Here is a 24,117-nt window from a genome sequence, read left to right as displayed (position 1 = left end):
CTCCAAGGACCTAAACAATTCCATGATTCGAAGGAGGGAGAGTTCACAACCTCCTGGGCAACCTGGGCCAGTGTTCAGTCACTTGCACAGGAAAAAAGTGTTTCCTGATGGTCAGAGGAACTGCCCGTGTTTCAGTGTGCCCCATGTCCTCTCGTCCTGGCACTGGGCACACACAGAGAAGAGTCTGGCTCTGACTTATTTGATCCTTCCTCCAGGTGTATATACAGACTGGTAAGATCCCTCTGAGTCTTCTCTAGGCTAAACAGTCCCATCTCTCTGTGTTTCTTCAGCATCTTTGTGGGCTTTGCTGGACTCTCTCTAGTCTGTCCACATCTTTTTTTGTACTGGTGATCCCAGAACTGGAGACAGCAGTGAGAAAGGATGTCCTCTGCTGGGTGAGGAAAGAGGGCTGAGGTACAGTCTGACTCGTGTCTTAGAGTCCAAGAGAGTGAGCAGCAGAGGAGGAGGTGTTAAAAGAAGCAGCCATGGAGAAGAAACCATCGAGGGCTTTCATTGAGACTGGCCAGAGAAACTGGGCAACAGCTTAAAGAACAGTGTTTGGAAGATTTTACCAGGAATATAGAGCACTAAGCTGTACATGGCCTTGAGGTAAGACCATGAAGGCTGTGTGAGGGGAAGTGCCCTGGCTGAGCCCCTTGTCCTCCTCTCCTAAAAGCATGAGAGTCCCTGCAGACATGTGCCCAAAGGCAGAGGAGTCAGTGCCCCAGGGATGGGAGTGCAGAGACCCAGAGGAACAGAGCCCTGGCCCATGGGAGGCTGGAGGAGGAGCTACAACCTGCTATTGTACTGCCTTACCCTGAGCCTGCTGCTGTCCCAGGGTCTCTGAAGGAAAGACCAGGGCATTTCACCTACCTGGAATGTGTCCTGGAAAAAGTCCAAGGCCTGTGTTCAGCCGAGTGCCAGCTGGCCTGATTTTACTCCACCTTCCCAGAGTGGGCAAAAAGGCACAGAGAGCATCAGTCTTTCCACATAATCTGTAATTTAATAACAAGGAACTGAGAGGGGACTGAAGGGTGAACTTCTACAGGAGGCTTGTGAAGAAGAGGAAGAGCTCTCTCTTGTCAAGAGCCTCACCATATGTACTTTGTTAACAGATTGATCTCAGTGAGAGAGAAAAAAAGACTCTACATCCCCAAAAAATATCAAACAAATAAGGTTGGTCATCTGGTCATTTAATTCATGCATTTAATCAGCAACATATTTTAATACAAATGTTAAAAGAAATTTCTTTAAGCAAATATTCAACCAATGGCTTTAAAATAGACTTGCCTTTCAGTAATGAAATACAAAGATACTGCTCTGACAGAGGTAGCACTGAAGAGATGTAAAGTTATGATCATCCACTGGTGTTTTGGGAAACAGCAGTCAATGACCTTGACCTTTGGTTAGTTTAAAAAGATGTAATTAACATTTTTACTCACTGTAAAAAAATAAATCTTATTTAAGCTTTTTTAATATGAAACCAAGTCAAGGTAAGAACAAAGGTAAGGCAGAGTGTTGAATGTTTTTTGGAAGGGATAAAACATTGTCAGTCTTTTATGAGAAAGAAAAGATACACTGATAATGATGAGCCTCAAATTTAGAGTAGTTGTACTTCAGCTTTTGTTTACTTTTCAGTCCCATCCTCTAGGTTTATCCTCCACCCCATGTCTTGTTCAACCCCTTACTTTCCTTTCCTGCCAGTGTAGAGCTCCCTCATGGAAAAGTAAAAGGGTTCTTGGTAAAATATTTCTCTCTTTTAAGTATCCAGTAACATATTACACAGAAGTTGTAACTAATTACTGAGGAAGCTCTGCTGACTCAGAGCATTTAAAGCTTTGGTTAATTAGGAGATAACAAACCAAAGAAAACACCCTAAGACAGAGAACCACTGGCACCTGAAGTATGGAGGTGAGCAATTAGGGTAATGAACCTTCAGAGGAACAAACCATACACTTCAAGGGCACAGTGACATGGAAAAGAAAGCAACGTTTGAAGCTCTGATTAAACAAAAGGATTCATCTCCCTCTTCTATTTTTCTGAGAGAATCTGAAGGACTGATTTATCTGTGGCAGGAATCTCCTGAGAAAAAAAGGCAGACAACCATAATAAATTCTTAGAGGATGAGGGTCTGGATGACTGTGAAAAGATTATAAGGAGTATAGGAGAACATTTTTCCCCTTTTTGGTTTTAAAAACTAAAGATAACTATTGAAGGTCTCGTTCACCAGGGAAGGTTCAGTTTGGATAAAAGGAAAAAAATTGTCACTGAATGAGGGGTTAAGCATTGGAACCACTCCCCAGGGAAGCAGTGGAGTCACCATCCCTGGAAGGGTTCAAAAAACATGTAGATACAGCACTTCAAAATATGCTTTAGTAGGAAAGGTGATGCTTCATCCAAGGCTGGACTTGATGATCTTGGAGGTCTTTGCAAACCTCAAATATTCTATAATTCTGAAACATTTACTGACAGTGAGTGGTACTTCCTCACTCAGGTGTTCCTGTGTGGTCAGCACTCAGAATCAGTGAAATTACCTCCCCTGTGTAGAGGTGAATGAAAGACCCTTTGAATCCCCAAGTAGGATTTTGAGGGGTGAGATTCATGTAGTGAAGATAAGATTTTTACAGGGTGTCCATATATGGAGTCTTTTCCAAGTACTTCAATACTTTGCAGATAATAAAAAACCACTTCTAAAATCATTATATATGCAATATTTACATTGTTAAATATTTTCTCCATTTTTACAAAAATGATTGTGTGAAAGCTTTGAAAGGATAAGTGATGTCTTACAGCCAAGGGAGAAGAGAGTCAGTCATTGCACATCTGCATATCTGCACTAAAGTGTATTACAACAAATGTGTTTTCATTCATAGGTAGAAATGTGGCATATATAGCAAGATACAGCTGATATAACATATGAGACAGCTCTGCCCAGTGTCTTTCTAAAGTTGTTCAGGGAAAAATACATAAAGAGAACTGAAAATATATTTGTTATTTTGTATGAGAGGCATTTTCCCCTTAAGTCTGATAAATAAGACTTGAAATAAGATTAGTTATATATAAACAAAGGCAGTTAAAGCCTCCCTGCCATCCGATCCCGTCAGATCTCGGAAGCTCAGCAGGGTCAGCCCCGGATTAGTACTTGGATGGGAGACCTCCTGGGAAATGCCGGGTGCTGTAGGTTCTAGTCCTGAGGACTTCACTGGCACCGTCCAAGCTCGCTCGGCCGTGGCAGATGAACCTCAGGACTGAAACGGTGGGGCCAGTTCTGCGCACGCTGAGCCTCACCTAAAATCCACTGCGCAGGCTGGAAGGGCACACCCACGTGGGGACAGCCCTGCCCAAATCTGCTTTCGTGAAGACAAGCCACACGTATAAACAAAGTCTTGAAAGTTCACCCACTTTAGCTTGTTCTTCTGAGCCACCCATGGTCGCTTTCTGTGTCCAAAGGATGCACTGTGGCACTGTGTTCCTTCTGTTGGATTTCCCAACCATTGCTTCTCCATGGTTTTCTCCATGCACATCGACACAGATGTGTGATGTGACTCTGCTCCTGGTTGCTCTCATCCCAGAGAGTTCCTTCAGCTCCCTCATTTTCTGTCTCTCTTAACTGAGCAGCCACTGCCATCGCTTCTTGGGTGGAGTTAATTTACTTTAATTCAGCTACAATTTTCTTGTTTCTGCTTTCTCTTGTTTAAGGAGACAGTGACTTCAAAGCCAGCAACTCCCCACATGGAAGTCCTCTGCCGAGTCTTCTGTTCCTTTACAGTTAGTTCCTAACAACTCATGTTTTTTTGGAGTTTGCTTTAGTTCAGTTTATATTTATTAAAATTAACAGTGCAACAATCCATTTATTGCTGTTGAATGTAATAAGACATATTATGCAATTACCTGGTTTTCACAGCTCCTACTTAATTCCCTTATTGTGTCCTTGAATAAACCTATGACAATAATGATTTTTTTTGCAATTTCACTTTCTTGTCCCTTTCAATAAACATATTAACAATGAAGCTGGATACTCATATTGCCACTTAGAATACCTCAACAAGCACCATATTCTTTGCTTTGCCATTAGAATGACATCAACATTTTGTTTCCTGTCATAATTGACCTTCAAAATGCAGCACATTTCCCCTCATGCAAAAATAGGATGCAACACTTTCTTAAAAAGTTAATGTGGGATGCTCTGGTGTAAAGTCTATTAGAATCCAAATAAAAATTGTCAATAAATTTCTTCTTCATTACCCCTACATAGCTGAAGGTTGTGATTGTAACTCAGAAATCTTGCAGTTAAATATGTTATGCTGCAATAGTCTTGAAACCCAAAGTCTGTTACAATTGCTGCATTGACTGAGTGACAACAAAAAATGAAGCATAGATAATATTGTAGAGCAGTTTGTGGTGCTTCTTTCTGATGAACAAATATATTAAAAAGACCTAATTAGTTCACCTGGGCTTGGCATAATAACTATGTACTCTAAAATGAGTTTGTTTTATATTACAAATATCTACAACCCCTTCTTAAAAACTTGGTGTGGACAATACTTTGATGTCGCTTCTTAGCATTAGAAATAGGACAAATATTACAGATTAGTTATTTTTCTACATGGCAGCTTCAAGTCTTCTGTTCTCATCACGGCTGCTGGAGAGAACTTCATGTTCTTTCTCCTCTTCTGGAAGCTGCCATGAAAAACAGAGAAGAGTTCAGTTAATCAAATCTAGACTTCCTTGTTCCATAAAAGAAGACTAAAATGTGCTGAGAATGTAGTTCTATTTATATATGTTAAGTGTCTGCCAGCATTGACACAGCCTGACATGAACCACCAGTTCTGGATTCTGAGGCATTAAATCAGGGTTTTCTTCAAAGAAGAATTGCTTAACACTGATGGCAGCTGTGAGAGTGCAGAATTAATATCTGGGATTTTCAAGGAGCTCTAAAGAAACAAGGTGACCACCTCTAAGGAAATGTAATTTATGTTGTATGTCAGATATCAATGTCCCTCCCCAATACCTGATAAAGCTCATTTAGAACTGCATGTTTTTGGTCAGTGTTAGTGATACTACAGGACTTTCAGTTGAGCAGGGTCAATTATTATCAAGGGTCAACAGAGGCTGTAAATTCTTCAGCCACACTTTAAAACTTTCCTTTTTCTGGCATTTTTTAACATTGACATACGACAGCATATTTCAGATCTTTGCCAAAGCAGTGCTTTGACTTTCCCAAGGTCAAAGAGTGAATGACTTGCAGGCTTGTCATTAAAATGTTTGGGGGTTTTTTGTTGGTTTTAGGGTTTGGTGGTGTTGGTGGTTTTTTGTTTCTGTTTTTTTTGTTTTTTTTTCTTTTGAATGTCATTGCTGCAGCTTCTCTTTTGGCTCAAAACTTCCCCTTAGACTGCAAATCTTCTCTCACCAAAAGGCAAACTGTGTGGTTGGTTCACACTGGAATTTAATTCATTAAAAAAATCTAATAAGATCTCCTTTTGGCTTCACAACACTTTATAAGGAATATATATCATGTATTAATTCCTGCCTTGCCTTTTTTGGCATAAAGGATAAAATTCAGGTTGCCTAAATTAGGAATATGTCATCAGTCTCTAATAAAAAGGAAGGTTACCTGATACAGCAAGTACTTAGAGATGAAGAGCTCCACTGAGATATCAATTTGTTCTCTCTATTTCTGCTTTTTTGTACAAGTTGATTCCAATGTAAAGACTATGACTAGCTAAGAAGTCCAGAAAAGATCCTGAAGGTCACCTTGATAAATCCACAGCCTGAGGCAGAGCAATGTTTTTGAAAGCTGACTCAGTTGTGCAAACTGACAACCCCAGGAGAGCAGGGCTGCAGTGGGCTCTCCATCTGCCAACACCATGAAAATTAAGGAGCTTGAATCTTACCTCCCAATACACAGAGTCATCAAAGCACTTCTGGTCAGGGAGTTGTCCCAAGAAGGGCAGTTTTAGTATAGCACCTGCAGGAAAAACGTCATCAGATGTTAAAATTCAGAAAATGACCAAATAATTGTCCCTCAGATATGCCCTGGGGAGCCAGTGATGTTTTCTGAGTCATTTCCCTACCTACAGAAATGCCCAATCAGCCTGGAACATGAGGCCACTCATTTTGAGAGGTGATGCAGATTTCTTCATATAAACATGAATACGAACTGGGGTTTAATTGCTCAAACCTTTTCCAGACTTCAGACTGAAATCTTCTAATTTTTTGGAAGTATTCCCAAACACAGGGAAACACCTCATTGAAAATGTATTAATCCTAAACTAGTTACAATGTAGATATAGATCTGTAACTCAGTATCTTTAAAGGATGTAGGTTACCTAGAATCATGGAATCATAGAAACATTAAGGTTGGAAGAGACTCCCCAGGATCACCAAGTCCAACCCCTGACCAAACACCACCTTGTCAATTAGACCAGAGCACTGAGTGCCACGTACAGTTCTTTCTTGAACACCTCCAGGGATGGTGACTCCACTACCTGGAAAGTCCCTTCCAATGTCTAACAACCATTTCAGTGAAGAAATTCTTTCTGATGTACAACCTGAACCTTATTTGAAGACAAAAATATTGCAAAACTGCTTTCCCATGCTTAAGTTTCTGCCAGTGTGCCATCGTGCATGACTTCTGCTTTGTATTGGTCACAAGAAATTGTTGAAACTGATGCTGAAAGGGTTTTTCTAATTTTTCAATTTTCATATTTTGTAGATTTTAAGAACACAGTAGATGTAATGCTGTAGATTTTAGTGAATTAATATTCAGCAGCTTGTAGCATAAAGTCCTTCTATCTCTACCCCTGCTCCAGAACAGGCAGCTGAGATCTGCCAGCTATTTAGTCTTATTCTCAAGGTACCTGATTAAAGCTGTTATGGGTTTGGCCAGGTGGACCTAAACTTAGGTTTAAAGTTCAGCTAGGCCTAGGATTGTCAGCTGATTTAAGCTGGGCTGAGCCAGCTCACAGCTGACTCCTTCCAGCCAATAATCTTGTATTCCATACCATACTACATCATCTCAAAGGGGATAAATCCAGTGTGTGGGAGTGGCTTGGGCAGTTCCACCATGGCTGCACTAAGAGGAGGACATCCAGCAGCTCCTCTACTATGCTGGGCCCTGCTTCTGTTGCCCCTGCTTGCATTTTGTTTGCATTCAGGGAAGTAGAAACATTTTTGTTGTTACTCTTTCTGTTTCTTGCTGAGTGTCTCTCAGAGTACTCACAGATCTACTGTAATAGACTTTGCTTTGTATTAATTGGGGAGTGGGAAGTTATTCCTTGTTATATATAACTTGTGTAAGTGTGTGTTATATTGTAGTTTCCTTTTAATTTTCTCTTTTCTGTATAAATACATGTAGTTGGTTTCAGCATAAACCTGGTTCCGAGGGTTTTTTTCCTCTCCCTCTTCTTTTTTCCCTTGGCTGGTTGGGGGGAGGAGGAACCTTTTTCACTCTGTCCTGGACAGCTGGTGTTTTGCCAGCTCAACCCAGGACAAAAGCATATCAGAGAGAACATAAACATGGAGCAGTGTGACCCAAAGCCCTGGAGAGCGTCCAAGAGACCTTTGTGTGCTGAAGAAGAGGAAGTGGATGAAGACAGAGAGTCCCAACGACCCCAGCCCCAATTCAACAGGGGTGGTGTAATGGTTTGCCCCATGGCTTCCTCAGTAACCATTGTATCTCAGGAGGTTACAAGTATTCCACACGTGTCTTCCACGTAGCAGTGGGGGAGTGGTTTTTCCTTCTTCCTTTCCTTGGCTGAGGAGCTGGAGGGAGGTGGTGGAGGTCTGGTCCCTCCAGTCCCTGGTGGTTCTCCTGTCCTGGGTGAGATTGTTTCATTCTTGTTCCCTTTCCTTGAAGTTTTTAATTGTGTTTGTTTTGATTCATTCGGTTTCTTTGGGTTGGGTTGGTGTCTTCCCTATTTTCCAGCTAATCAATCCCCTTTTCTCCCTTCCCCTCTCCCCTGGGGGTGGGATCCTCTGTATTGTGTATACAGTGTGGTTTGTGAATGTTAGTAAATATAATTTATTCTTTTTATTCAGTTCAGTTTCTTTAGAGTGCGTTTCTTTTCTGTTTTTTTTTCCCTTTCCTTTGCTGGGAAGGTTCTGGGAGGGGGAAGGGGGGCCAGTCCAGGGTTGGCAACAGCCAGGCCAAACCTGCGACAGGTGGGAACTGGGAGGGGACAGAGGTGGAACTGGACATGTGGACAGTAGTGATTGGATAGGTTATATTATAAAAGCTGTAGAACTCAGAGCTTGTGTGCACGTCGATGTATTCCTGGATGAGCGGGGCTGCTCATTAAAGTGCCTGCCCATTGTCTTATCTCCTACAAAACTTGGCTTGGAGTCTTTTTTACAGACTTTTACAGCAACAAAACACTGAAGTTGTCCCTGGCAAAACCTCAACATTCACACATATTTCAGTTGCTACATGCATGGTACTGACCTGTCAATGCTCCTCCCACCAGTGCAATTCCAAGTGTACTGCCCAGGGCAGCAGCCTGCATGCCAGGAGTTAGCAGGGTACCATTCCTGAAAGGGAAAGAAAACCAAACCACTGACTATTAAAAAACCCATTATACTTCGAGATTGATAATTGGTCTTACAACGTTGTACTTGCTGTCTGCTGGACAAGGTGGGTCCCAGGAAAATATCCTAGAATTATTAAGTTTGGAAAAGATCTCCAAGATGCAATTCCAACCAATCCTGCCATTGCTGTGTACAGTTCAGAAATTATGACTTTAATTTGGTTTAGGTTTAGAAAATAAGTTCTTTGCAAAGGTTATTAATATATTTTAAGCCTTTAGATAATGCTTCCTGTTGCCAAAAAGATTAGCATTTCATCTTCTTGTAGTTTTAACAGATTATGGAAAAAGCCCATTTTGTCAATTTTTTTTTTTTACATATTACATTTACCAGCATTGTAATTCTAGAATCATAATAAAGATTTTTCTAGGTTTGAATGGTTCCATGTGCCAGTTTTTAATAATGATTTTAATTATATTTTTTTCAATTTGAGCTTTTAATCTAGAACATGCTGGGCATTTAAACAGCATATTAAAGGCAGGAGATCAAGAAGAATCCCATTTAAACCAGAATATGATGCCTGTCATCAAATCAAAGATGCATTTCTGATTAAAAAAAAATAATTAAATCCAAAGAAGGTAGAAATTTAGGACAGACCTACAAAAATCAATAAAGCTTCTCTCATCTCTCTTTAACTCACCTTCTTTCTTCTCTTATAGCAGTGACTACGATGCCAGTGATACCTCCCAGAATTCCAGGCATACCATGTAAATTATGAACTCCACAAGTGTCATGAATGTTCAGCTTGGATGCCAAAAGAGGCTGAAATGAGAGGAAATTGGAAGTTTATGGTGAGTTTATAGAATTCCATGGTGTCTGGAATAGCATGAAAAAGAAAGTAGTGCAGAAATACGAGAATCAAATAGTTATTAAAGTCACCATTATCCAGAGTTTGATGTATCAGCCACTCTTTGTCCTCCCTCTCTATCAAACCCAAGGAGCTCTAGGAAAGCCAAAGGGCAACAAGGACTTGAGAGCAGAGGTGGGTCCCCAATACTTACAGTCAGGAAGTGGAACCCAAGGACAGAGACAGTTCCAGCAAGGACCCCAATGCACATGGCAGCAAAAGGGTGGATGCTCAGGTCAGCACAGGTACCCACTGCTACTCCTCCTGCCAGCGTGGCATTTTGAATGAGAACCTGCAAAGGGGACACAAAAGGGGAAGAACAGAGGAGCAGAGGCTTCTTTTAGGGCTGAGTGCCTCTGAAGGCTCTCTTGCACGCAGAAGTTTTCCTTTTTTTTTCAGGTGAGACTTTTCCAATGAAGAATGAACAGGAATTTAAAGCAGAGTTCCCTGCTATATGTTCTTGCTGTTGGTTCAAAGTTGCTCTAAGCCAGTTTAATAAACTCTAACCTTTGCAAAGTCATCGTAACTCACCTGATCTCTTGAGAATCCTGGCTGAGGCAGTGAGAGCTGCCTGCTGCAACAGCAGCAAATCCTGTGGCTGTGCCTGCTTATGCTAGGCTCAGACAAAGATGCAGCTGGTGGAAAGAAGTGAGTGAAAACATAGGGCTGGATTTGAGGGCAAGGAGAGGAAAGCTTGCCAGCCAGGCAGCCCCAAGCTAGTTTGGTTTTGCCTGTGTTGCACTGTGAGATTCCCAGGTAAGAGGTTATTGCCTTGAGAAATCTATTTTGGCTCTTGTAATAAGGTAACTCAAACAGGACTGTCATTGGAATAAGACCCAAAAGTCCACCTGAATGTTGGACTAATGTTCCTATGGTGCAGTAGGTTCTGTGGACAAGAAAGAACCATCATAGGTTCTTAGAATCACTATGACTGGAAAAGCCCTTTAAGTTTGTCAAGTCCAACTATCAACCCAGCACCACCACTTTGTTCCCTGTATGGTCTGTTTGAGTGCTTTCCGACCCCTTATGTGCAGAAATACTTTCTAAAATTTCAAATCTAAACCACTCCTGGTGAATTTTGAGGCCATGTTCTCTTCTCCTGTCCCTTTTTACTTGGGAGAAGAGACAGATCCCCACCTCGGTCCTGTCAAGGAGTTGTAGAGAGCGAGAAAGTGCCACCTGAGCCTCCTTTTCTCTAGGCTGAGCTGCCCCAGCTCCTTCAGCTTTTCCTCATCAGACTTGTGCTCCAACCCCTTCTCCAGCTGTGTTGCCCTTCTCTGGATATGCTCCAACACCTCAATTTCTTGCTTTCCATGAGGGGCCCAAAATTAAACACAGGATTTGAGATGTGGCCTCCCCAGTGCCAGCACAGGGGGACGGTCACTGCGCTGGTCCTCCTGGTCACACTATTGCTGACACAGCTCAGGTGCCATTGGCCCTCATGGCCAATGTTCAGCAGTTGTCAACCAGAACCTCCTGGTTCTTTTCCACCAGGAAGTTTCCCAGCCACTCTGTCCCCAGCCTGTAGTGCTGCTGGGGGTTGTTGTGACCCAAGTGCAGGACCTGGTACTTGGTCTTGTTGAATTTCACACAATTGGTCTTGGCCCACCGATCCAGCCTGTCCAGATCCCTCTGTAAAGCCTTCCTGCTCTCCAGCAGATCAACACTCCCACCCATCTTGGTGTCCTCAGCAGACTTGCTCAGGGTGAACTCGATCCCCTGAGTCAGGTCATCACAGAATATGCTGTGTTAGAAGGGACACTCAAGAATCATCCAGTCCAACTCCCAGCCCTGCACAGGACCATCGCCAAGAGTCACACCATGTGCCTGAGGGTATCATCTAAATGCTTCTTAAGCTCTGTCAGCCTTGGTGCTGTGACCACCACTCTGGGGAGCCTGTTCAGTGCCCAACTACCCTCTGGGGGAAGAACCTTCATCTAATATCCAACCTAAACATCCCTTGACATAGCTTCAGGCCATTCCCTTGGGTCCTGTCCTGGGTCCTCACAGAGCAGGGATCAGTGCCTGCCCCTGTTCTTCTCCTCATGAGGAAGTTGCAACCGCAGTTAGATCTCCCCTCAGGCTCCTCTTCTCCAGGCTGGACAGACCATCCTAGTTGTCTTCCCCTGGACACTCTCTAAAATCTGGGAGCAGAACTATCACTACAATGTCTGAGAGCTTTGCACTTCCCTGACACAGTGATCCCACTGAGGAATCATCACATACCTAGTGCAGGGTGGATTGCCTCAGGGCTCAATCTTGCTTTATTGCTTCTACAAGTGTAATAGCTCTAATTCTGGCCACAGTATGAGGAGTCACCAGAGAGCCTGAACAGATAGACATTGGTCATCTGTCTAATTACCATTATTATAGAGGCTTGACTCAATTTAATGAAGGTTATGATGTGATTCTTACCATACTGAATTTGCCTCTTTTGTCCAACAAGCTGGAGAGGGCAAATGTTACGATGGTACAGGCAGCCAAGGAGTAGTAAGTGTTGATAATTGCTGTGATCCGGTCATTGTCATAAGGTGCAATGGCAGAGTTAAAACTGGGCCAAAAAAGCCAGAGGAACAAGGTACCTGGATGAAATACAAGGCAAAACAAAGCAAAGGCTATTCAGTCACAAAGGATATTTTAGTGTGAAAGACTCAACACAAGAGAGCTTGTTATGAGAAATGAGCAAGATGATTAACAACAAACATGGACCAGCCAAAGCGCTGCAAGAAATAATAGAATACTTGTGCCACTGACAGCTGGGATTTTAGCACGTGGTCTCTGTCAAATCTCACTAACATGTTGTGACCCAGTGGCTGCCTCACTCATTGCCAGAACTGACCACCACTGTGAAAACCCAGCCAGAATAGGAGGCACTAGCAAGACAGTTCACATGCAAATCCTTTATATTTTATAGTTATTATTGATAGTTTTAGGTGGTAAATTAGCCTGTGAATAGATCTCATGGACAGCTGGATATATGGTTTCTAACACTCATTACCCTGACAGGTATAGCTCAATCCTTTTAATTATGGCCAATTTCTATGGAAATTCTTGTTAAAAGTAGAAGATTTAACACAAAGGAAGTCACCACTGTATGTGTGGCCAAACTTTGTGAGCGAAGATTTTGGAAGGGTTCTCCCCACATGGCTGTGCCCTTCCAGCCTGTGCAGTGGATTTTAGGTGAGGCTCAGCGTGTGCAGAACTGGCCCCACCGTTTCAGTCCTGAGGTTCATCTGCCACGGCCGAGCGAGCTTGGACGGTGCCAGTGAAGTCCTCAGGACTAGAACCTACAGCACCCGGTACTAACGGGGGCTGACCCTGCTGAGCTTCCGAGATCTGACGGGATCGGATGGCAGGGAGGCTTTAACTGCCAGCGGACAGTCCCCATTGAGACTCGAATTCAGGTCCTTGGGATTCGGAGTCAGGAGTGCTCTTCATTACACCACGGGACAGCCCCAAGTCATCACTGTGTGTGGCTCGGCTTCGCGAACGCAGATTTGGGAAGGGCTGTCCCCACGTGGGTGGGCCCTTCCAGCCTGCGCAGTGGATTTTAGGTGAGGCTCAGCGTGCGCAGAACTGGCCCCACCGTTTCAGTCCTGAGGTTCATCTGCCACGGCCGAGCGAGCTTGGACGGTGCCAGTGAAGTCCTCAGGACTAGAACCTACAGCACCCGGCATTTCCCAGGAGGTCTCCCATCCAAGTACTAATCCGGGGCTGACCCTGCTGAGCTTCCGAGATCTGACGGGATCGGATGTCAGGGAGGCATTTAACTGCCTAAGTCATCACTAATGCACAGTGAAAATGCATCTTGTAATTTGATCTCCCCTTTCTTTTAACCAAGCGAAAATGTGAAAATATGAGTGTCACTGAAGAGATGATAAGTTAAGAATAGAGATGGAAGAGGGATGAACAACTAACTGACCAGCACTCACCCTTCCTTCACTTACCAATCATGGCAAACATGTCCGAGTGATAGGTGGATTCATCATTTTCATGTTTGTTCTTCAGACCAGGACGATACAACACTAAGGCTACAGCCAGACCGAAATAAGCTCCAAAAGCGTGTATAGTCATTGAAGCTCCAATATCTGTGGCCTGTAAGAGGGATCCATAATAAGGCCAGAGATTTTATACAGCATAAAGATGAGGATTTGATAAAGAAGAAGTCTGAATGACTTTAATGGTCTAATTTCTATAGTAGGAATTAGAACCTAGAATATGCAAACTGGAAATATTGCAAAGTGAAAGCATCTGTTGTAAAGAGAAGGCAATTATTGCTAAATAGTTGTACCTGAAGTACTTCAGTAACTAGATGTTCATTGCATGCAAAGATGGTGATCTCCAGAATTGTCAGGATCAGCATCTGAATGGGAGTTGTTTTCCCCAGGACTGCTCCAAATGAAATCAAAGCAGTTGCTGTACTGAAGTCTGCATTTATCATGCTGAAGGTAAGAAAATGAATAAAAACAAAACCAAGACAAAGCAAAAAAAAAAAAAAACCAACACAAAAAAAAACATGAAATAAAGAAAATCAGTTTAAAGGCTGTAATATCAAACATATCATTAAAATGATAGAGCTTTAACTCTTCAGGTATAAAATTATCAAGATCATCTTTGGGGATAAAAATTAAATCAAACCTTTCCAGATGGATTTTTTAGGGATCTTACTAGCTACTGAGGAATAAGTGTGGGGAAGGTTTCCTCCTGCTTATACCAAGCATGTGCTTAACTGGTTGACATTACAGTGAAAAAGCAGATGAGATGTGTATTGCAGATGTGCAGGGATATTATAAGTCATTTGGGTTCAAAAAGAACCTGTAAGACCACTGAGTCCAACTGTTAACAAAGCCCTGCCAAGTCACCCCACAAGCAAGTCCCTAAGCCCCACAGGTACATGTTTTCTTAAACACTTCCAGGGATGGTGACTCCACTTCCCTGTGCAGCCCCTCTCAATGCATGACAACCCTTTCTCTGAAGAAATTTTTCCTAATATCCAATCTAAACCTCCCCTCCACTTCCTCTTGTCCGGTCACTTGTCACTTGGGAGAGAAGCCCGAGCCCCACCTGGCTACAGCCTCCTGTCAGGGAGTTGCAGAGAGAGAAGGTCCCCCCTGAGCCTTATTTTTTCCAGGCTGAGCCCCACCAGCTCCCTCAGCTGCTTCTCATCAGACTTGTGCTCCAGACCCAGCTCTATCACCCTTCCCCAGCACCTCAATTTCCAGTCCTCAATGTCAATTGGATTACGAGAATGACAGGGAGGTCTGAGCTTTGGTCTGGTGGTTGATAACATTCTGAAAGCCTTGCTTGCCTTTCTGTCACTGTGCACCATGTTTACATGAGCTGTCAGGCAGGTCCTGTGTTAACAGGTTTTGGGGAATGGCAAAAGTAAATAAAAGCACAAATTGGTCAAAAACTTGGAGCACAGAGAAGCACAACTTATAGGTCCCTCTACAAATTCCTACCTGTGAGCATCGAGGAGTTACTTGTAGTATTCCTGCTTGTCCCTTGGTAAAGTTTAACTGCTTTTCCTTTCAAAATTGTCTACAAGTTACCTCAGAAAACAGAAGTGCAGATGTGGCAAACACTCTGAGACCTTGGTAGAAGCAGGATAGATGAAAGGGAGGGGGATTAAAAGCTCCTAGAGACATTGCTCCTGAGGTCTCTTATTCTATGACAATTGTTCAGACCCTACTGCTGTGTGATGCTCATGGAAAACACTCTTTGGGAAGCAGAAGAAAACCTTCTGAGTGGATAGAGATGCTGTTCTGCACTTTCTTCTGTGACTCCGTGTGTTGTGGAAAGACAGATCTTTCTATGCCATGCTTTCCTACTGCTGCAAATCTTCCAGCTTCCACAACTTCAGAGATTCAAAGCAATCTCTCTACAGGACTTACAGGCATCCAGCTGGCAGCTGGTCACCAGTGGTGTTCCCCAGGGGTCTGTGTTGGGTCCAGTCCTGTTTAACATCTTTAGTGATGATTTAGATGAGGGGATTGAGTCCATCAGCAGCAAATTTGCTGATGACACCAAGCTGGGAGGGAGTGTCGACCTGCTGGAAGGCAGGAGGGCTCTGCAGAGGGATCTGGAGAGACTTGAGAGATGGGCTGATTCCAATGGGATGAAGTTCAACAAGGCCAAGTGCAGGTCCTGCCCTTTGGCCACAACAATCCCCTGCAGCGCTCCAGGCTGGGCACAGAGTGGCTGGAGAGCAGCCAGGCAGAAAGGGACCTTGGAGTACTAATTGACAGGAAGCTCAACATGAGCCAACAGTGTGCCCAGGTGGCCAAGAAGGCCAATGGGATCCTGTCCTGTATCAAAAATAACATGGCCAGCAGGCCCAGGGCAGTGACCCTTCCCCTGGACTCTGCGTTGGTGAGGCCACACCTTGAGTGTTGTGTTCAGTTCTGGGCCCCTCAGTTCAGAAAGGATATTGAGGTGCTGGAGAGAGTCCAGAGAAGAGCAACAAGGCTGGTGAAGGGACTGGAGCACAAGTGCTGTGGGGAGAGGCTGAGGGAGCTGGGGTTGTTTAGCCTGGAGAAGAGGAGGCTCAGAGGTGACCTCAGCACTGTCTAGAACTACCTGAAGGGAAGTTATAGCCAGGTGGGGGCTGGTCTCTTCTCCCAGGCACTCAGCAATAGGACAAGGGGGCACGATGGGCTCAAGCTCTGCCAGGGGAAATTTAAGTTGAAGATCAGAAAAAAATTCTTTGCAGAGAGAGTGCTCAGGCATTGGAATGGGTTGCCCAGAGAGGGGGTGGATTCACCATCCCTGGAGATTTTTAAACGCAGATTGGCCGTGGCACTGAGTGCCATGATCTGGTAAAGGGACTGGAGTTGGACCAAGGGTTGGACTCGATGATCTTGGAGGTCTTTTTCAACCCAATCAATTCTATGATTCTATGATTCTATATAATGTAGCACCTGAAATTTCATTCCATCCTTTGATTCCTTTGGCCCAGATGTGGTCCCCTGAGAGGTGAAGGGCAGATGAATTTTGAGAGATGGACAGAAAAGATTAATGAAATTTAGTGAACTTAAAGTCTGATCCTATAGATACTGCAGTTTATGGCTTCTCCTGATATCTTAAGGGATAGAGATACCAACATTCTTAAATTCACAGGTACCTTTTGAAATCAACACGGATTTTCTTTTCATGCATGTGCCAAAGCCCTTGCACCAGGGTTCCCCACTGGAGACCAAAGGCAGCAATGAGCATGTTGATGCCAACGCTGCTGAATCCATATTTCTTCAGAAAGGTCATCAGGAAACCAAATCCAACAAATATCATCACGTGGACATCCTGAAAGTCTGAAGAGAAAACATGGTTGTGTAGTAACAATGAAGAGTGACTGGGAAGGGTGAAAAGCCAGGGACAAAGGAGGATTTAATAGAAAAGGTTCCCAAAGTCCAGTCATGGATATGATCCATTGTTCCCCAGTTCACGAGCAGTCTACTGGTTGAATACTGAGTGTCTGGGAAATGCAATCCCCAGTTATGGATTATATTCCTTGCTACACCATTATAGAAAGAACACTAGATCTCTATACCAGCAAATTTACTGTGCCTGGCACTGTCCTTTGTTTGTTAGGCTACCTGGAACATCATCCCAGCTTCATGTCCTTACAGAAAAGGCAAGTTTCCCTTCAAATAAAGATTCTTAGAATCAGTGTGTCCTTGCTAACACCAAAATTACACGTGGGATTAGTCTGGGTGAGTGCCAGGTGTCCCAGTGACAGGAATGTTTGGGATTCCCAAAATTACTGTACAAGGCATTGATTTACTTACACAGATGAAAGAAAAAGTAATTTCAAGGTAAAGTTTAAATTTAAAAATTAATATCGTGAGTCAACAAACACTTAGTCCCCCTTTAAATGTTTGAATTTTTTCCAAATATGAATTTTGTTAAAATATGGCTAGTTATTTTTCTACTTTTTAAGCTTTTTTTTTTTAAGGCTTTTAATACAAACTGGGTCTATCTATTTTCCTACTTTTTAAGCTTTTTTTTTAAGGCTTTTAATACAAACTGGGTCTATCTATTTTCCTACTTTTTAAGCTTTTTTTTTTAAGGCTTTTAATACAAACTGGGTCTATCACTATAACATGGATATCTTGTATTTTAAAATATTTTCTTACTCTTACATTTTATGTGACTTAATTGACTCCAAACCAAACAGGTTTGAGTTCTGTAATAACAGCTTTTTCCATCATTTTATTGTTAGTAAGAACCTCTAGTATTACTTTTAGTTTCTATTTTGTTGCTCTTACATGCCAATATGCATGAAAAACTTGAGACATCGAGCTGGTTGGTATAATATTTGGCTTGAAATACAAATCCAATTGCTTCAAACAGTCCTTAGTTTTGCTAAATGTGTTACCAGGTTCAGCCAAAAGAGGGCCCAAAAGTATAATAAGTTACTGAAGATTCCTAATAAACTCTTCTATACTTGCAGCCCTGACCTGGCACTGAAATACTCACAAGTGGGTAGTAAGAGCCTTTATGTTGCATCTCAGAAATGCTGTCTTTGGTTGACTTGGAATTAGATGTCTCTAATGTACCTTCCAAGCCAGGCCATTCTATAATTCTATAGAAATACAAGTGGTTCACAAACATTCCCAACCTTTTTGCTTCCTCTCCAGGCTGGACATTTTAAAGCTGTCTGAACTTATTTACAGAAAGGATTAAAAGTCTTGTTTTAAACTATGTTAATTCGTGGGTATTGAGGACAAATTCCAACCAGTCTAGCCCATACCTTGAGCTTTAACTACCTTTATGCATTGTTTTAAAGAGAAGTAGGTCTGGAATAATTTTAAATGATGAAGAAAACATCATGGTTTGAACTGAACTGTTTCAGTAACTAGTTGTGTTTAGCAAAGTATAGTGGTTCTATTCTGTAAGACAGGAAAATAAGGATTGGGGAAAATACTCCAGCAGATCCTGAACTAAACCACTGCACAGGATTCTGCAAGACTGTCCAAGACCAACATATTAATTGCCCTGCAAGGTGGTCAGTCTCAATACAAAGACACTTGTGGCATCTAATTTTATATTAAAACTGATTTTGCTTTGCCTAAAGCAGTAAAACATAGAACCCTGAACCAGAGGGATGTATAGGCCATGACTCATGGATCAATCACAGGACAATGCATACAGGACACCACTACTAAAGAAATCCTCTTGGAGTGCTTGAAGGACCATCTCAACCCCTTGCTCTCCCATTCCAGTGGCACAGCACACCTGAAGTTGTCCCTCCAATTTGCTATGCTGGTGCTTGCATCCACCAGAAACAGATACAATGCAAAGCTTGGGAATGATCTCAGCTCAGTACTCATTAACTGAGTACAAAGCTATGATGATTGTCCATTACTATTTTCATTTTTCTTCTGTCCAAAACCATTGAAACAGCTTGAATTTTGGGTGCTGGGGTGTTTAAGGCATATAAAATCAGACTGTGCACTGCAGCTCTGAGAATATAAATTGACCCCTGGATGAAAAAAACTAAATCTCTGAGGTGCAGATGGGTTAATGTCCCTGGGGATAGCTTGGGAAGCAGTTTGAATCCATCATTTTGTGGACTCAGGGGAAGTCCTGGCTCAAGGTATGTCCTAATACATCTATACAACCATAGCATTAGCTTTCTGCCAGGTCCTCAGGCAAAGTGTGCACTTTGTAGACAGGTCAATTTGAGAGGAAGGGGTCCTAAAAGTGAAAGCACAGGTGTTAGGAAACCCTGCTTTTTATTCTCATTCTTCACTGGGAATGAGCTCTGTCAGGTCAACATTGGAAAATCCAACATGACACCTGCAGAGGTTGCTTTGTTTATGTCTCTGCTGGTAAACTGAGCAGCCTGGCCAAGAGGCACATGGAATAGGTCGACTCATATTTGTACAACTACAAGTTCTTCTCTGCTAAAACACTGTTCCCACCTGTACTACCTAAGAGCAGTCCCTTATCCCTGCTATGCCTAAAGCCATACATAGGAGGAGGGCAAGGGGCTGGTTTGCATGAGCCAAAGCCATTCCAAAAGGTTGCTCATGGGTCAATAGTGTGGGACAGAATTCAGGAGTAACATAGTCATACACTGTGCAGGGAGGTACAGGAGGAAACAGCAGGAAATTCCTCCCACAGCCTTTAGACAAAGATATTAGGAAAGAAATAACTATAGATGATGCCTAACTGGATCAGTTACATTTAGAGACCTGTGTTGTAGTGTCAGCATTCAGTGTGAAGAATCCTTTTCTCTGTGACACTGATGAGGCTTCTGCCCTCTCTCTGATGCCTTTTGAAAATGGAGACATGAAATTAAAACAGCCTATCCCAGGAGCTCCCCAGGGAACTCAGTGCTCAGGGTGATGGAGGTACAGGCAACCTCCATCCAGAAGACCTGAGGTTTACTCAGAAATGCACCACAGTATTGTTAGGGCTCACAGAAGACTATTAAATGACTGGCATTAAGCAGGAGAATCCAATGTGCCTTCCTTGATTTTCCTTCATAAAGAAGACTCCAAGAAAGCACAGATAGTTTAGTACTAGAGCCAGCAGGTGTGATACTGAGAATGGAGAAGGTAATTTTCTCTGTTCTTGAGTGCCAAACAAACAGTAATCTGAGTCTGAAGGTCCTGTCTCCTAGACATCATCCTTCTGGCTTACCAAATTATAAAAAAATGCCCCAAATAATTTTGTTCTGTGGTTGTATCTGTTGTTGTGGTGTTATTTTGGGATAGAATCAGAGAAGAGGTAGGTGGACAGATGTTCTAGGCAACAGCTGTATTAAAAAAGGAACAGCACATAGTACAAATTATCTGTGCTGTCAGATTCTTACTGTGGTTTCTGGTATAGCTTTTGTCTAAGTGTCACCTCCTGGGTGACAGTGGACCAAGAGTCATTTCCAATATACTGGCTAGATAAAGCCACCTAATTTAGGGACTTGGCTACAATACAATTGGGATAGTTCAATACAACCCCAGCTAAGAGACCCAGGGTTGTTCAGCCTGCAGAAGAGAAGGCTCTGGGAAGATCTTAGAGCACCTTTCAGTACTTAAAGGAGGCTTATGAAAAAGAGGGAGAATGACTTTTTAAAGGGGCAGATAATGAAGAAAGAAATTCCTTCCTGTGAGGGTGGAGAGGCCCTGGCACAGGTTACCCAGAGAAGCTGTTCCTGCCCCATCCCCGGAGGTGTCCAAGGATGGGTTGGATGGGGTTTGAAGCAACCTGATCTAGTGGAAGGTGTCCCTGCCCACAGCAGGAGGATGGAATGAGATGATCTTTAAGGTCCCTTCCAACCCCAACCATTCTCTGACTCTGTGAACATCATCAAGCTGTGTCACAGAAAGAGAATAAGCTCTGGCACAGCCTAAGTCCCTGAGTCTCAGGAATATTGCTGCCTCTCAGTGGAGTTAACCCAAATGTGAGTGACTAGCCCTTGATGTTCATCAGCTGACTGGCATCTGGAGCTGAATAATGCAGTGCATTGACTGTTCTGGCAGTCAGACAATGCTCTCTGTGAGAATACACAACAACAGACTAGACCCCGAGATCATATTCCCCTGTAACATTCACTGAAAGGACAGTTAGAACAAGTAAAAAAGAGGGATACATTCAAAATTACACAGATATTGTATCCTGGCAAGGACTTCTGTACTGCTGTGAGCCCCCTTAAGGGACTGCAATTAGGGCTATAAGTTATTGAGGTATCAGAGTGAAGAAAAAGAACAACAAGCCTTCAGTACTGACAGGAAAACACAGTCTGCAGCTCTGCAAACTTTGTTTACTATTTATTCACAACAGTCATCTCTGTACAAGATGAAGGAGGATGAGAGAAGTCAACAACTACTTCTCAGGCCAAAAGCTTTCTCCTTGATCTCCATCAAGAATTTGCAGAACAAAAATCAACACACACATCCAAAGGCTAAACCATTACTGCCTACCAAAGGCACTGCTTTGGAAGGTAGCAGGGGGTTATCCATATTCTCACAAAAACTAAGAGTCCAGCTTCTGCAAACATTTTGTAATGATGATGCACGTGCTGCCCAAATTCCACATTCTCATAAGACAGCCTTTCAAAATCTGGATGATACATTCTATTGTAATTGCAATTATTTAATACAGTAATCAGGATAGAAGGTCTGGCAAGAAACACTCCCATCCATCTTCAGAAAATGCTGGAATCTTTCAGAGAAATGCATAATTCTCCAAATTTTAACCTGCTGTGCAAACACTAGCACTATTTTCAGGACTCTTCTCTCCCAGGAGAGTGACATTCTCAGCAATTAGGTACTTTCAGAAGTTCATATGTGCTCAACTTGACCTTGTCTTTGAAACCCACTGATTTCACACCTCAGAAAACTTCCTTTGCCCCAAAGTACGACCTTTTTTCTACCTGTATCAATAACTCTCACAAGTTATTCAGACACCTTGCATAGGATTAGTTTAAAGAGATTGTAACTCCGATAAGTTTTAGACAACAACACTTACGTGGGTATAAGTGTGAAAATTCACCACTCACGTCATATTCCACAAATATCCCAAACAAAGTAATGATGATCACTTCCAGAAGAAGCGCCAGGATGGAGAACTTGAACCTCATGTTGGTGTCCGAGGCTGAAGGCACTGCAGCAGAGCAGGTGGCTGTGAGAGCTTGATAATGGGTGTTTGCCTTCAGCAGAGCTGCTAATTCAGTGGATCTGGGTGATATAGCCAGGAAAAAAAAAAAAACACCAAACCCAGAGATGTGAACACGGTGTCACACCCACTATGGGAGGGAAGTACTCTGGGTCAACATAGTGATTGCTCTTTCCCAGGCTATTTCTGAGTGGAAAATGACAGCTTTTATGCTTCCCCTCCCTCAGATTATAATGAAACTCAGCTCACTCAGCCACAGTTGTACTTCTTGCTGCCTTATATGTATTTTAAAAGGGAAATAGCCTTTAAAAAAATCTCAGAGCCTCATTTGCTGCATGTAGTAAGGAACACAGCAACTGTTAACTGTGTTTCCTGTAGTCAATAGCACTTTCAAGTTGTAGCTTTTCTTTTAAAGGTAAATAACGTCTCATCTCAAATGAAACATGGAAAATCTCCTACCTGTTCATAAAGGATGTGATAAGCAAAGAGAATCACTTTAAGCAGCCTGAAGATGTACTGGGTTTTATTTCACAGCAAAGTTCTCATTCTCAGAGCTCAAGTTCTCATTGTAAACTCTTTTTGGAAAAGAAAATGACTGTACTTCTTTATAAGTAAAGAGGATATTCCTAGTTGTTGCAAGAGAAAGCTTAACATCATTAAAAAAAGAATTTGAATAAGGCAACTCCATTTTTAAATTTGAATTATTGCTTTTTTTTTTTCATTTTGCATTTCCCTTAGCTCAGACAATGAAAATAGGTCTGAGACCAACTGTTTTACATGGATGTAAAAATCTCAGTTTATAAAACTTCTAAAAAGTAGAGGAGAAAACAAATTTCACTTAGATTATTGTTGGATGATCTCTTAGTCTCAAGAGTCACGTTGCTTGTCAAGATTTGTCTTGACTCCTCAAAGTTTTGTGGATAAAGTACTGTATTGATGTGATAGCAGGTAAATTGGCCTCTGTTAATTCCAGTAGTCAATAGGGAGGTCAAAATTGTACAAAAGTAGCCTTTATTTCATGGAAAATTGTATCTAATGAAAAAAAAGTTATACTGCAGTAGTAGACTTATTGGCTTCTCCGGGGACACCCCCTTGTCATGGGGGAGAAGCTTGTGTGCCCTCATGAGGCTGAGAGCTGTGCTGGAGGTGGTTTGTGCCGCCGGTAGGGTCTCCCATGCCAGACAGGTCTCAGCTGAAGGGTCAGACAAAGTGTGTCCACGGGCAGGATGGGCTCGCCAGCCGTCTGGCAACCATCCTAGGAGAAGGACAACTCCAACCCCAAACCTGGGCAGATGGAGCTCGTTTAGCCCTGTAAGGCCATCCATCTAAGAGAAGGATACTCCAACCAAACCTACGTCCTGAGGTATTCGCTGTCACCGTCCAAGCTCGCTCGGCCGTGGCAGATGAACCTCAGGAGTAAAGGGTGGGGCCAGTTCTGTGCACGCTGAGCCTCACCTGAACAATCCATTGCGCAGCTCGAAGGGTTCACCCACATTGCAAAGCCCTGTAGTGACAGGTGAGGGTTGAGAACGGCAGGTGAGAGGAAGCAGCTGGAAGAACTCGCCACCGGCTGCCGCAAGAGAGGAGCCCTAAAGAGGAGATACAAGGACTGCCTGAAACAGCAGCTCAGCCTTGGCCATATTGACTGCCACCAATGGGCCACTCTGGCCTCCAATCGGGATTCATGGAGACACACCATTCACGACGCTGCTGCTTCCTTTGAGAATGCACGGAGAGTCAGTCTGGAGGAGAAAAGACACCGCAGACAGAACCGTTCCTTGCCAATGTCACCCAGGGAGACGTTCCCTTGTGCCTTCTGTGACCGGACCTGCCTATCCCGTATCGGCCTTTTTAGCCACCAGCAGCTTGCAGCAAGCCTGGGTAGTGCCCTTCCCAAATCTTCGTTCGCGAAGCCTGGCCATGATGATGAGACTTATTGGTCATTCAGCAGTAGTGCCAGGGTGCAGCAATAAAATGCTGTGCCAGTCCTTGGGTATAAATATTACCTTAATCTATAGATTCTATACTACACTGGGCTGCTGTCCTGAGGAGATACTGTTGGAAAACTT

General features: G+C 43.0%; 1 protein-coding gene across 1 annotated transcript; it reads right to left on the bottom strand.

The window, feature by feature from the left end:
- Nucleotides 1-1,188: 1,188 nt before the first annotated feature.
- Nucleotides 1,189-22,151, bottom strand: RHAG (Rh associated glycoprotein). The gene is made up of 10 exons (XM_071548199.1): nucleotides 21,902-22,151; nucleotides 16,554-16,737; nucleotides 13,722-13,872; nucleotides 13,378-13,525; nucleotides 11,846-12,012; nucleotides 9,585-9,722; nucleotides 9,224-9,345; nucleotides 8,444-8,529; nucleotides 5,895-5,968; nucleotides 1,189-4,680 (listed from the first exon to the last, which is right to left on the bottom strand). Exons 1-10 carry the CDS (start codon nucleotides 22,011-22,013, stop codon nucleotides 4,603-4,605), a joined length of 1,260 nt encoding a protein of 419 aa, XP_071404300.1. The 5' UTR covers nucleotides 22,014-22,151; the 3' UTR covers nucleotides 1,189-4,602.
- Between the last annotated feature and the right edge of the window lie 1,966 nt (nucleotides 22,152-24,117).

Source organism: Pithys albifrons, chromosome 2 (assembly GCF_047495875.1).
Source record: "Pithys albifrons albifrons isolate INPA30051 chromosome 2, PitAlb_v1, whole genome shotgun sequence".
NCBI lineage: Eukaryota > Metazoa > Chordata > Aves > Passeriformes > Thamnophilidae > Pithys > Pithys albifrons.
Note: the sequence above shows the minus strand (reverse complement) of the source record. Positions and strands in the feature narration are given on the sequence as shown.